The sequence below is a fragment of the Ailuropoda melanoleuca genome, chromosome 14 (genome assembly GCF_002007445.2).
Source record: "Ailuropoda melanoleuca isolate Jingjing chromosome 14, ASM200744v2, whole genome shotgun sequence".
Lineage (NCBI taxonomy): Eukaryota > Metazoa > Chordata > Mammalia > Carnivora > Ursidae > Ailuropoda > Ailuropoda melanoleuca.
In genome coordinates this window covers 9,983,754-9,995,961 of record NC_048231.1, presented here as the reverse complement: position 1 = coordinate 9,995,961, position 12,208 = coordinate 9,983,754, and the positions used below count along the sequence as shown (strand labels likewise).

General features: G+C 42.9%; 1 protein-coding gene across 15 annotated transcripts in view; it reads right to left on the bottom strand.

Annotated features, from left to right (window-relative positions):
• The window catches only part of RAD51B (RAD51 paralog B), a 623,368-nt gene that overhangs the window by 212,825 nt on the left and 398,335 nt on the right, over positions 1-12,208 (bottom strand). The window contains exon 9 of one of the 15 annotated variants that reach the window (XM_034643372.1): positions 5,021-8,848. The exons of the other annotated variants lie outside the window; for them this stretch is intronic. Coding sequence (XP_034499263.1) covers positions 8,817-8,848 — 32 coding nt within the window. The 3' untranslated portion in view covers positions 5,021-8,816. Of the gene's footprint in view, positions 1-5,020; positions 8,849-12,208 lie in introns of those variants that run through there. 15 annotated transcript variants of the gene reach the window in all.

Sequence of the window (12,208 nt, the reverse complement as noted above, 5' to 3'; positions counted from 1 at the left end):
AAACCGAGAAGCTTGTCTGAAACTTGAAAAAGAAAATATCGGTTTGCCTTGAAGAAGTGAACTTCACAAGACATCACCTCATGCGACACCCTACGTAAGTGGCCGAGGGAACCGCGGCCCAGAGAAGTTAAGTGACTTGCTCAAAGTAACACAGACAGTTTGTGGCAGAGCTGGCCCCTGAACACAGGTCTCCTCATTCCAAAGGCAGTGCCCTGTCTACTGTTTAAAAACACCTCTTCTCTAATGTCTGTCTGTAAAGAGACTTCAGGGCACCTACAAAGAAATGGCCACAGTTATCATAGCGCTTAGTGTGGGACCCTCTCAACTCTGGCAGTGGCAGGCGGAAATATGTCATCATAAGCTCAGTGAGATAGTTGTAGGATCACCTTGAAGAACTGAGTACAATGTACTGGTCGAGAGCACAAACTGTAGAACCAGGCTCTCTGGGTTCGAATCCCAGCTAATAATCACTAGTTAGCTGACCATCAGCAGCTTATATAAATGCTCCACACTTCAGTTTCTTTGTTTCTGAAATGGAGATTATAATTGAACCCCACAAAGCTGTTGAGAATTTTCATGCTCAGTACAATGTCCGACACATACTGGACATTCATTATTCTCACTAGCAAAAAAGGGCACAAAACATATACTAATTTCCATAGGACCCTTTAAATCATTTGCTATTTTCTCTCACCACCTAGCAAAGAATTACAGATAAGCCAGTTCTAACTATAAGGTGCCTTGATAAAGGGAAGGCTCACCTGATGCGACTCAGGTGCCTAAATGCACCAAAGAAATCTCCCTCAGGTTTTTGAGTGGGAAAAGCTAGACCTGGCCACTCAGACTTTAGAATGGTTAAAGCTTATTATAAAGTTCCCAATACCTTGAGAAATTTAAGGCTATTTTCCACTCAAAAGTGATTCCCCTCAAAGAAATCAAAACCCAAGCTCTCTAATTTCATCCCCATTCCCTCTAACCTGTCCATCACTCCCTGAGAAAATTCTTTGAACTGCAACATTATCCTGTCTCTTGCCTGTTTCAGTGGCTCCCTTCAGCTTCAGGAAAGAATTCCAAGTGACTGAGCATGAGGAAGAGCACCTTCCACAACCTGGCCCGCCTATCTCGGCAGCTGGACCTACCTCTTCCATGCCAGCCCTCGCACTCCTGCCACAGGTCTCCTGTGGGGCCCTGCCTCTAGCCCATTACAGACGCTTTTCTCGAGGCCAGGAGCACCTTCCCATTCTCTTTCTCCTCTTGGGAACTGCTACTGATCCTTCAAGAGACAGCTCAAGGGTCTCCTCCCTGGAAAGCCTTCCTAGAGAACTCCCATCCCCAAACCAGGACTCCTGTGTGCTTCCCAGCAATATCCTCACCCAGAGCCATCATAGCACACTCTGCTTCCTCGTCCATCACACTTCCTCCCACCCGTGAGCTTCGTAAAGAGCAAGGACTGTAGCTTCTGCCTCTGTACCCGTAGCATCTGCCGAGCACAGGACCTAGTAGACAGTAGGCCCCTAATAAATATCCATATTGTATATCAAACTCAGCTTCAGTTTCCATGCTGGTGTAAATGGGGGAGATTTCCCTTCCAAACGCAGAGTTATTAGGCTCCTGTTCTTTCCCTTTTGACACTTTCCCTGCACTGCCTAATATTATTTATCACACCCAGTTAGTGCAGGCACATAGCTAAAGCTGATTGCATTTTGGAGGAATTTTAAAGCATATATGATCATGTCTGATGAGAAAAACCACAGTAGTGATTTCATGCTTCTTTAAGGTAAATACACATCTAAAGCTTTAAATAATTCTTTGATTGCCCGCAATTTGCAGCTGTAGGTGCCTCATTCAGTCATCAAGTATTTATTGAGTAACTACTATACAAGGCAGTATTGTAGGCTCTGATAATCCAGTAGTGGACAAAAGAGACAAAGATTCCTGTCCTCAAGGAGTTTACCTTCTAATGATCACAAGATCAGATTTTTTTTTTTTCTAATTTACCTGAATTCCTATCATCATGTCAAAGCACAAGCTATTTTCCTTGGTTCCAATTTGGTCCCTGAAGGAGCCACGAGGGTCTCTCTCGTTAGGCCTTGGATCTACCCCTTATGCTTTTGTTCCAGAATATCATAAATTGTAGAAAGGATGGAACTTATAGATATGGAGTTCTCCACGGCACATTTTTCTGTTACACAGCTGCCATCTTGGCTTCTCTGTCTTATCTTGTCTTAAACAGTGGTAAATTATGGCCACTATATTCTGATGACCACTACATCCTATAGTCCATGCTAATATGCTGGTCACATGTCCCTGAATAGGAGGTAACTTGTACACAGGTAAGCTTAGCCTTCATGTGTCATCAGATAATAATTATTTAGAATATGTAGTAGGTTCCAGATAAATAGAAGAGACCTCTCTCATCCCCGAAGAAAAACTCTAGGGTTGACTGTAGGTATAAAGAAAATTAAAGAGGAATCAGATGGTTATCTGGGACTGGAAAAAAATATTTTCAGATGTTACTGGTGTTTTATAACCAGTGTATTGGCTTAAAGACATGGACAAGCAATAGGTAAGTAATACCAAAAAATTGATCAAGAAGGAGAGGATTCTCAGAATGGATGTGACTGATGGGATTGACAGAGGTACACGTATCTCTGGGTTTATAAGTAAACTTATAATGATATCTGTTTAGTTGGACAAAATTCTTGAATTAGAGGCTATGTTGGGTTAGAGGAATGTGCCCTTCATGCATAACCTGTTTAGGGAAAAGTACCCCTTATCTATGCATCTCAATGAAAAGATAGGTGCACTCACCATGTTCATATGACTTCTCAGCCATGGGTGACAGGCCCAAAAGACCATTCATCTGCAGAATTACCATGTGTGAAAAGGTAAATTGGACCAATCAGATCATAAGGTCAAGGGCCAGTGCCGTGGAAAGCTTAGGTAGGGATCAGAAAAATGAAGAGAATGACCTGTTTCTAATACCTATGTAATCAGGCCATATTTTAGTTCCTATTTGCACATAGCCATATATCCTTAGAAAAGAACCTAGTGGAAAAAAATGTAAGTTCTGGAGCCAGATTTTTGGGTTTGAATCCTGACTCTCTCAGTAATTGTGCTGCTTTCTAAGCCTCTGTTTATCTATAAAATAGGATAATGATTACCATCCACCTCAGAGGGTTGTTGTGTTAATGCAACAATGGATGTACAATGCCAGACATACAATATGTAGTCCATACTGTTAGCTATTGTTATTAATAATCCTAACTTTTTGTAAGCAAACATGAGTGTCTTTGTTTCTTGCTACCAAAAGGGCCCTGAACATTCTAGTAACTACACTATCACAGACCTGAGACAAAGCCTGGTGACCCAATAAAGGCATATGGCTACCTAAGTCCTTCTAACATGCCTATCTCCTCTCTTAAGATAGTGTCCTGGAGAGCTCAGATGCAGACACATTCATCTTGGTATTCTTGGTGCCTAACACAGATAAGAGATTCACTGAATAAAGAGTGGTTCTCAAAGTGTGGTCCCTAAACCAGCAGTATCAACAACTCCTGAGACCCTGTTAGAAATGCAAATTATCTGGCCCCTCCCACAACTGAATGAAACTCTGGGAGTGGGAGCCCAGCAATGTGTACATTAATAACCACACCCCCACAACCCCACACCCTCACCTGGTGATTCTGGTGCATGCTGAAGTTTGAGAACCACTGGAATAAAGGTTCTGGTGTGGGAACACAACCACTACATAACCTCAACTAAAGAACAGCCCTATTCTATCTGGGGAGATCATCCATCTTCTTTGATTGAGCATGTGGCTTTGTAAGGGATGCACATGGAACTGTAAGGGAGGAAAGAGAAACATTCCTAGCCAGTCAAATAAGCCTCATCAATCATGTTGATCAAGGAAATGATGTGTTGCCAATGGATTATCCTCACATTCTTCTCATAGGGGCTTCAGGAAAAATCATAAACTCCCTAATATGGCATGCCAGATGTCCATGATCCACACTGCCTACTTCTGAGGTCTCATCCCTTGCATTTCTCATACATTCCCCCTGCACTCCCAGCCATAAGGAATTACTGCAGTTCTTCCAATGACCATGCTCTTCCCATCATATCTTTGATAATGACATATCCTCTGTCTAGAATGTCATTCTTCCATCTCTATATTCTTAGCACTAAGTATAGTTCCGGGTATAAAATGGATGCCCCATTTCCCTAAATATTTGATGAGTTCATTGTCTCCCTACTTCCAAACTCCCTATCCCTAAACCATCCTATACATCTTATCTAGATAGTCTTGAGGATGTATAGTTATGATCACTTTAGCATAAAATCTAAATTCAGTCTGGCATTCAAAGTCTGGCCCCAATCTATTTCTAGATTTGTTGTAAGTGACCACCCCAGGCAAATGAGGCTCCTTCACCCTCTTCCCAGCACATCCTGCATTTCCCTACAATACAGAGCCCATATTTCTTGGGTACTCTCAAGGAACTACAGAATACAGGAGTGATCAAGACAAAGTCCCTGCCCTTGAGGAGATTATATGAAAGCAAAGGAGGCAGACGGTGAATCCATAGACAAATGTATAATATGAAGTCAGGTAGTGATAAGGGCAATGAAGAAAAATAAAGCAGGCTTGGGGGGCAGAAGAGGATGGGATGGGGTAGGGGCCCCATCTTAGATAGAGAAGTGAAGGGAAGGAAGACGTCTCTCAGAAGATGAGGCTTGAGCAGGACTGAATGTAGTGAGAGAGGAGGCCAAGGAGAGATCTGGACAAGTGCTCCAGTCAATAGGAATAACAAATGCAAAAGCCCAGGGGGTGCCTGGGTGGCGCAGTTGTTAAGCGTCTGCCTTTGGCTCAGGGCATGATCCCGGTGTTCTGGGATCAAGCCCCACATCAGGCTCCTCAGCTGGGAGCCTGCTTCTTCCTCTTCCCCCCCCCCCCCCCCCCCCTNGCTTGTGTTCCCTCTCTCACTGGCTGTCTCTCTTTCTCTGTCAAATAAATAAATTAAATCTTTAAAAAAAAAAATGCAAAAGCCCAGAAGTAGAAACACTTTGGTGAATTTGAGAAACAGGAGAGTGGGACAAAAGATAAGGGCAGGACATGGCCCATTTTGAACTTAATGCCTTAGTTTATAGATTTTCCTGATCGCTACTCTTTGCCTGTTGAAATCCTATCTATCCCTCAAGGGCTGTCTCTTACATCTTCCTCCCTAGACCATTCAGATTCCCCTCTGATGAAAGAGATGTGCTCTTCTTCCTAAATCCTGGAGGCTTTGGTGCATACCATCTTGTCTGAAAGCACCACCCACATTTGACCTAATAATATTCTCCTTTAGAACTATGCTCAATCTACACTGTAAATATCTTGTGGGCAAGGACCATACCTTGCTCATTTCTGGATTTCCTATAACATTAACATAGTGCATATAGTAGGGGCTCCACAACTCATAAAATCGTCGGCTGGAAGGCACTTGAAAGTCTCTTCAACTAGCCAAAAAGTTTTTTTTGGAGGGGCCATAGCTCTAAAACTATGCTAATATATGCAGGAATGCAGCTATTGCATAGGAAATGTCAGTATGACTGAATGAAGTGCAGCTTAATCCAACTAGAATTTATTTAGTGGCTTATCAGAAAAATGAGGAAAAGCAAAGCCTTCAGAGAGATCTGAGCTTAGGTCAGAGCTCAGCGGGACTGTCCTTGGGCTAAACCACCTTGCCAGACCTTGTTATAATCTTCCCCAAATCCTAGTAAACATCACAAATGCATTCTGAAAGTTTTTCATGCCACATTACAATGCAAACCAAGTTATTCTCTGGGCACCACTCCTAGAAACCAGCCATTCATCCCTTCTTTATGATCTCTGACCTAGAGGCCTCTCATATTTGGTATTGAATTCTCTTTGATGATGGTAAACATGGATCTTGTCTCAGAAAATCCTTCCGACTTGAAGCCCTCTGGGATCACACCCCCTCTTGGCATCTCATTCTTGGGCTTTTGGCCCCATCATCTCTGTAGTTGAAACAATTGACAAAACTGGCTTTGGTATTCTCGTCCGTTCTGCCTTTGTGACGCTGAGATGTTAACAGGAACATGTGCAGATCTAGGAAATTAGCCAGTAAATCCTGAGTAGTGAAGAAGTCTGAGGGTAAGAGGAAAATATTTTCAAAACATCTAGCCCAGGCCTCCCACGAACCACCTCAAAGACTGCCCCCCAAGAAAGCTCTCTCTCATCTCATTTGATCGTAATGCACCTCATGCTTCAAATGTGTCTCTCTTTGGCAAACTACTGCTAGCAAAACAGAGCTCCTGACCAAGAAATACTTCCTGGTGGCTGACTTCAATGTTCCCTTTCTCCTGTCGGTCCCTCTGCCTTGATCCTGTTACCCCCTGGTCTCCCTGCTGGACATCTTCAACAAGTTCCTCCCCCTTTTGAGATTTACAGCTTGTCAGACTCTTGTAGACTCTGCCCACCCTCTCTCAACTCTAGGTGCCCCTACCTCACATAAGAAGAAGTTGGTTTTCTTTAGCTAAACAACACAGGGTTTGGGGGCTTTTAATCTTTTTCTATAAATTAGGCCTTTCACGGCATCTGAACAGTTGCTGGAAGTGATATACACCCAGCTAAGTGCCATGGATTCTGGAAAACTAAGGAGGGTGGAGCATGGGTAGGCATGTGTCCCTTGTGAATGAAAGCATGTGAGGTTATGTGTTGGTATATGTCCGTGACTTTGGAATCAGAAATCAAAAGGTCACCAGGACATTAAACATTTTTATCCAAAACTCCTAAGAGGCAGCCGTAGCCAAATCTAGGAATTCACAGGAGGGGCTCTAACTTCTGTTCCTGGCACCACCACTTCTCACTTATTGTGTGGCCTTTGAGCAATTCCCTTCTCTCCTTCATGCTTCAGTTGTTTGAGGTGGTTTAAATGATTCATCATTTTAGGACATTTTAAAATACTATAGAGATGTTAAGGTCAACAATGCTGATCACAGTTGTTAACATTAACCTCACTGTCACGTGGTGACACTTTATGTTTTCAAAGCAATAATTATAGCAACCTGCACCATACCCCTGAGAGGTGGATTTTTAAAGTTGCTCCACCCATTCTCACTTGTACATGGTCCTACACAAACCATCAGACATTTTTAGTTTTGGACTGGGCTGTGGAGAGCCTCGGAGCTAAAGTGGGGAGAGAGCTCTGCTAACTTGACCAACCCACCCCAAAGTCTGTGGTTAATGGATTACAAATTAGGGTAATGCTGGACAATAAATTACAACTACAATAATAAAGCTGAAAGTACACACAATTTAAGCAGAAACACCAGTGTTTTTTATCGGAAATGAAAGAAACCATTGATCATAGCAACTGTCTGAGATTAGCAGGGAGCCACATTTTCAAACATCCTGCAGTAAATCCAGAGCAGATCCAGCTGGAAAGCAAGAGTGGAAATAAAACTTGAAAATTCATACCATACTTTGAAGTCTGCTTCTTTCACAACCATGAGTCCCTGATTTGCCCCCACCATTCCGAGCTGCTCTTGCTTGTTGAATTTATTTTAAAAGAGACACAAGCCATGCACTTGCATATAATCTTTCAAATGGACTCCAGCTTTTTGCAGGGATGGTTTGTTAAGGAGTATGAATCCCAAAATACTTTCTCTTGCACATGAAATCAGCCATCAATTCAACTGGAATAGAAAGGCTTCCACTACTAAAACTAGAAAGCACCCGTGGTTCTAGTAAGTACTGCTTTTTCTCTTGTGTTCTTTCCTTTACCCCTCCATGCACTTTTAATTTTTAGTTTTTGAGTGCTATTATCTATCAAAAACTATTAATGCAGATAAAAGGAGACTAACATGGCAGGTGCTGGAAATGCCAGGATGGCAGCCTAATAATGTCTTCCTTTCCATGAAGCCATCTGGGGCTCCTGAAATGGGCCATGTCACCACACTGAAGTGACTGCTATTCCGTTAAATCATCAGAGGAGAGAAAGCCAATGGCGTAGATTGAGCAGAGCTTCAATCTTGCACAGGGCCCACTGTCACCATACGTCAACCTCACCTACCAACTGTGCTTGTGTGGACAGGAGCCCACCCGGTCCTTCTGCCCAAATCCCAGGTGACTTCAGAACAGGGTATGGAGCCTTAGGCCAGCTGGACTGTTAGATCCTTTCTCTACTGATCTAAGTTACAGGGAAAAGAGATATTCCCTAGGACTGAGATTCAGTCATCCTCAGTATTTTCTATGACCACCAGGAAGAATTGGCAAGGGCATCTAAGGAACATGTCCTTGGCCACAGAACAGTCACAGCAACCTAGTCAATAACCAGTCACTCAACTTTGTAATAATCTAGTTGCCTGAGTTTCTGTCAACAAAACAAAAAACTAAAGAAGAAAATACTTTGATTCCTTTGATTCACAGTGCCTGGTCAAGAACAATGTAGATTCTAAAACCAGAAATCTGGATTTCTGCCCTTAGGTTCACAGGGCAGTGAATTTTGGTCAATTTGCATAAGTCTTGAAGTTTCCATTCTCCCCACTAAATGAAATAATGTTTGTGAGAGGCAGGCTGAAAACTGACAAGCACACTGCAACTAATAGGGAAATAGGGAAAATTCTATTTGCCCTCTGATTCCTTCACAAGGCACAAATCTATGGGGCAGGAGCAATGTGGAGGAAGTCCTTGACCTCTGGGGTCCACCTCTCTCTTCTTTGGCTCTCCTACCTGGGAGCTGGATAATCCAACAGTGGAATGAAACTCCGATGAAGGGAATCGTACCATGGACCCAAGCAGTGAACATGGTCTACATCATCCAAGCAACAACCCAGCCGTAAACTTTAATAAGGAAGAAAAAAAAAAAAAAACTAGCAACACAAAAACAAAGAACTGTCAACTTTACAAACACTGGGAGGGCAACAGCTGGTCAGCCGAGATTAAAGGAGCCTGAGAGAGCACCTCCCCATCCCCTGACTTCTCCTCCCCCATAGAGGTCCCTGCAGCCAGCCAGAGCTCACTTTTACAGCTCTGTGAAGATGACCTTGTTCCAGCTAAGATAGGGGCTCTTTTGATCTCAGCAGGGGGATGCTCTGGGCCTGCAGCTGGCAGATATTAATAGTACAGGATCCGCTGGGGTGGAAGAGATCTCTCCGTTGGGCCAGGTCACTTGTATTCCCTGCTCTGCATCAGAGCAGAAGGGACTTCATTTCCCTGAATTGGCCCCTGCTGGGTATTTCCCTTAGGTCAACTCAGATCATTTTATTGCTGGCTGCTCTTGGCCGCTTGTTCTCACCCCACAACTGTTTTCAAGGGAGCACTGTTTAAGCTGTGCCCTCTGCTCTGCAGCTGAAATCTATTACACGACAGGGTGGACCTGGAGCTCACCCCATCAGTGTGTTTCTCACTCTCACTGGTTTGCACACGTGTCTTCTTGTATACACGCCCGTGTGGCAAAGAGGCAGAGAGAGCAAGAGACAGACAAGACCAGAATGGTTTACAGAGTGAGGAGATAGCAATGTGGGGCAAGGAGGCTCTTACAGGTATGCCGAAGTATCAATGCTAAGACTCCTGAAGATCCTTTCAATCATGTTTAATCTAGGAAAATGCAAGGCCATTCACCCCACTCTATAAATCAGAATTTTAAAACCCCATCAACAAGCGAATGCTCCTGATTTTCATACCCATATCATGATCTCACAATGGTAGAGTGAGAAAAGACTTTAGCAATCTTATATTTCCAACCTGTCATTTTATAGAAAAAAAACCCCTAAGGCTCAAAGTCATTGAAAGACCTGCCGAAGGTCACAGGGCTAATAACACAATAGCAAAGTTGATACAATGGATCCTGAAAACAACAAAGTAATTTATATGTATTAACCACAGTGGCATTAACAATCATTGCAATGTATTTGAATAGGTATAAATGCTTTAAGAAAATTGTCCATTTTAGTTCACTGGTAAGGAACTTCATTATAGATTTCAGGAAAAATATTTCTATAGTTTCTTTACCTGCTCAGCTATGCAAAGGAAAGATCTAGAAAAATCAACTGTTTCCATTCTCCCTAGGATTTCATAATTTAAAAACGTTGTCTAAGGATGAGCTGATAATTCTCCCCTTGTCATGAATACAACTTAACCATTTTCTGGAAACGGTTACACTGGAGCCCCAAAACAATTTCCTCTGTATTTGTTCTGTTCCTCTTCTTTGCTTAAGATAAGCCAGGAAACCAAGACAAAGCAAAGTGCTATTATTTATTGGTTTTTAAATAAGGAAATAAGACATTATTTTCCTCCTCAAAGCTGAATAAATGAGTGTGTGTGTGTGTATGTATGCATGAAATAATTACACCAATTTTTTAAATGTGAATCTCATGGCTACTGTTTACAAAGTATTTACTATGGTATCCATTTAGCATTTATTTACTGCCTACTATGTGCCTAGAACTTTGCTAGTCACTCAGGATACAAAAAGAATACAAGCTAGCCTGTGCCCTTAAAAAAAATCTGCCAATCTAGTCAGGAAACCATGAAAAGTTAAATTAATTTTCCTGGACCTTTTCTTTATAAAGCAGAGCAGGTAGAAGGGCCACAGAGGAGGAAGAGGGAGCGAGACCAGTGCAGACTGGAACAAACAAGGAGGTTTTGTGGGAAGAGGTGGTCTTTAAATAAACCTTGCTTGAGTCGATGGATTTGGGAAGAAGAAAGGAAGCAGTAGAAGTAAAAAGGGGAAATACTATTCTAGATAGGACGAGCTGTCTCTGCAGCAGCATGGGGTAGGAGTGGGCAGTGGCAGGCAGAAAGTCGGCATGCTTGATGTGGGAGCTTCCCACAAGGCATTGGCAAGAACCAAGGGGAATGGGAAGGACAGGGCAGACTGTGAGGAGTGAGGAAGCACTGTCTCTGGAGGTGTTTTGGAAACTGATCCACACAAAAGAAAAGAAAAAAAAAATCCTGATTTTTAGCATGTGTAGATTCTCAGGGTGTAAATATTTCTACCCTGGGTGATTTCAGGCTGACAAATCACATATTCCTGAATATTTTAAAAGCAGCTTATTGATCTTAGCCCATTCTCATAAAATGGGCTCTACGGTTCCCAGACTTTTGAGTAGGAGGGTGACAAGTAAAAGGAAGCCAGATTCGGAGAGTTTCATTTGGTAGTGGCAGAATGAAAATGATAGAGAGGCTGGAGTTGGGAAGGCCATTTTGGAATTTATAAAAATAATCCAACTGTGACTTTAATAAGTCAGCTGATCACAATACAAATCACAAAGAGGAGGCACCTGGCTGGCTCAGTCGGTAGAGCATGCCACTCTTGATTTCAGTGTCTTGAGTTCAAGCCCCACACTGGGCTTCGTGAAGCCTACTTAAAAAAAAAAAAACAACGTGTAATATCCATAGATATTATTTTTTAATTACAAAGAAGAGGGGGCAGAGGAAGAATATATGTGTTTTGTTTTTGTTTTTGTTTTTTTTAAAGATTTTATTTATTTGACAGAGATAGAGACAGCCAGCGAGAGAGGGAACACAAGCAGGAGGAGTGGGAGAGGAAGAAGCAGGCTTCCAACGTAGGAGCCTGATGTGGGGCTCAATCCCAGAACACTGGGATCACACCCTGAGCCGAAGGCAGACGCTTAACAACTGAGCCACCCAGGCTCCCCAGGAAGAATATATCTGGAAAGAAGAACCAAGAAGCCTGGATGAGAGGAGTGCAGGGAGGAAGGAATAGTAAAGATTTGGGTTTTCAGTTCAGGTGATGATGGGGAGGGGTGACGTATCACTGAATGTGGAAATAGGGGACACAGAGCATTATACAATTTTTATGAATAAGTAGTTTTTCTCTCTGAAAAACACCACCAAGAAGCAGGGCTGTGGTCCTTCCGATTTTTGAGTCCGTGAACTGCGGGCAATCCATGGAAGACCACCTGGGCAGTCAGAAGCCTTTCTAGGCGTACAAGTCCCATCTGCTCACTCATGAACACTTCTCAGAAAATGGAAGTGCAGAGGGGTCTGTCACAGCTACGCACATTTATCCAGCCCACAACTAGCAGAACTCAGAAATGTCACATAAGGACTTTCAATAAAGCTAGAAACCACCCACTGGCTCAGTGGCGTAATTCCCCTAGCTACGTAAACCATAGCCAAACTGACCTTTGCTAGCATGGGAGGGTGAAGAAAATTTTGCAGATTTACCAACGTGGA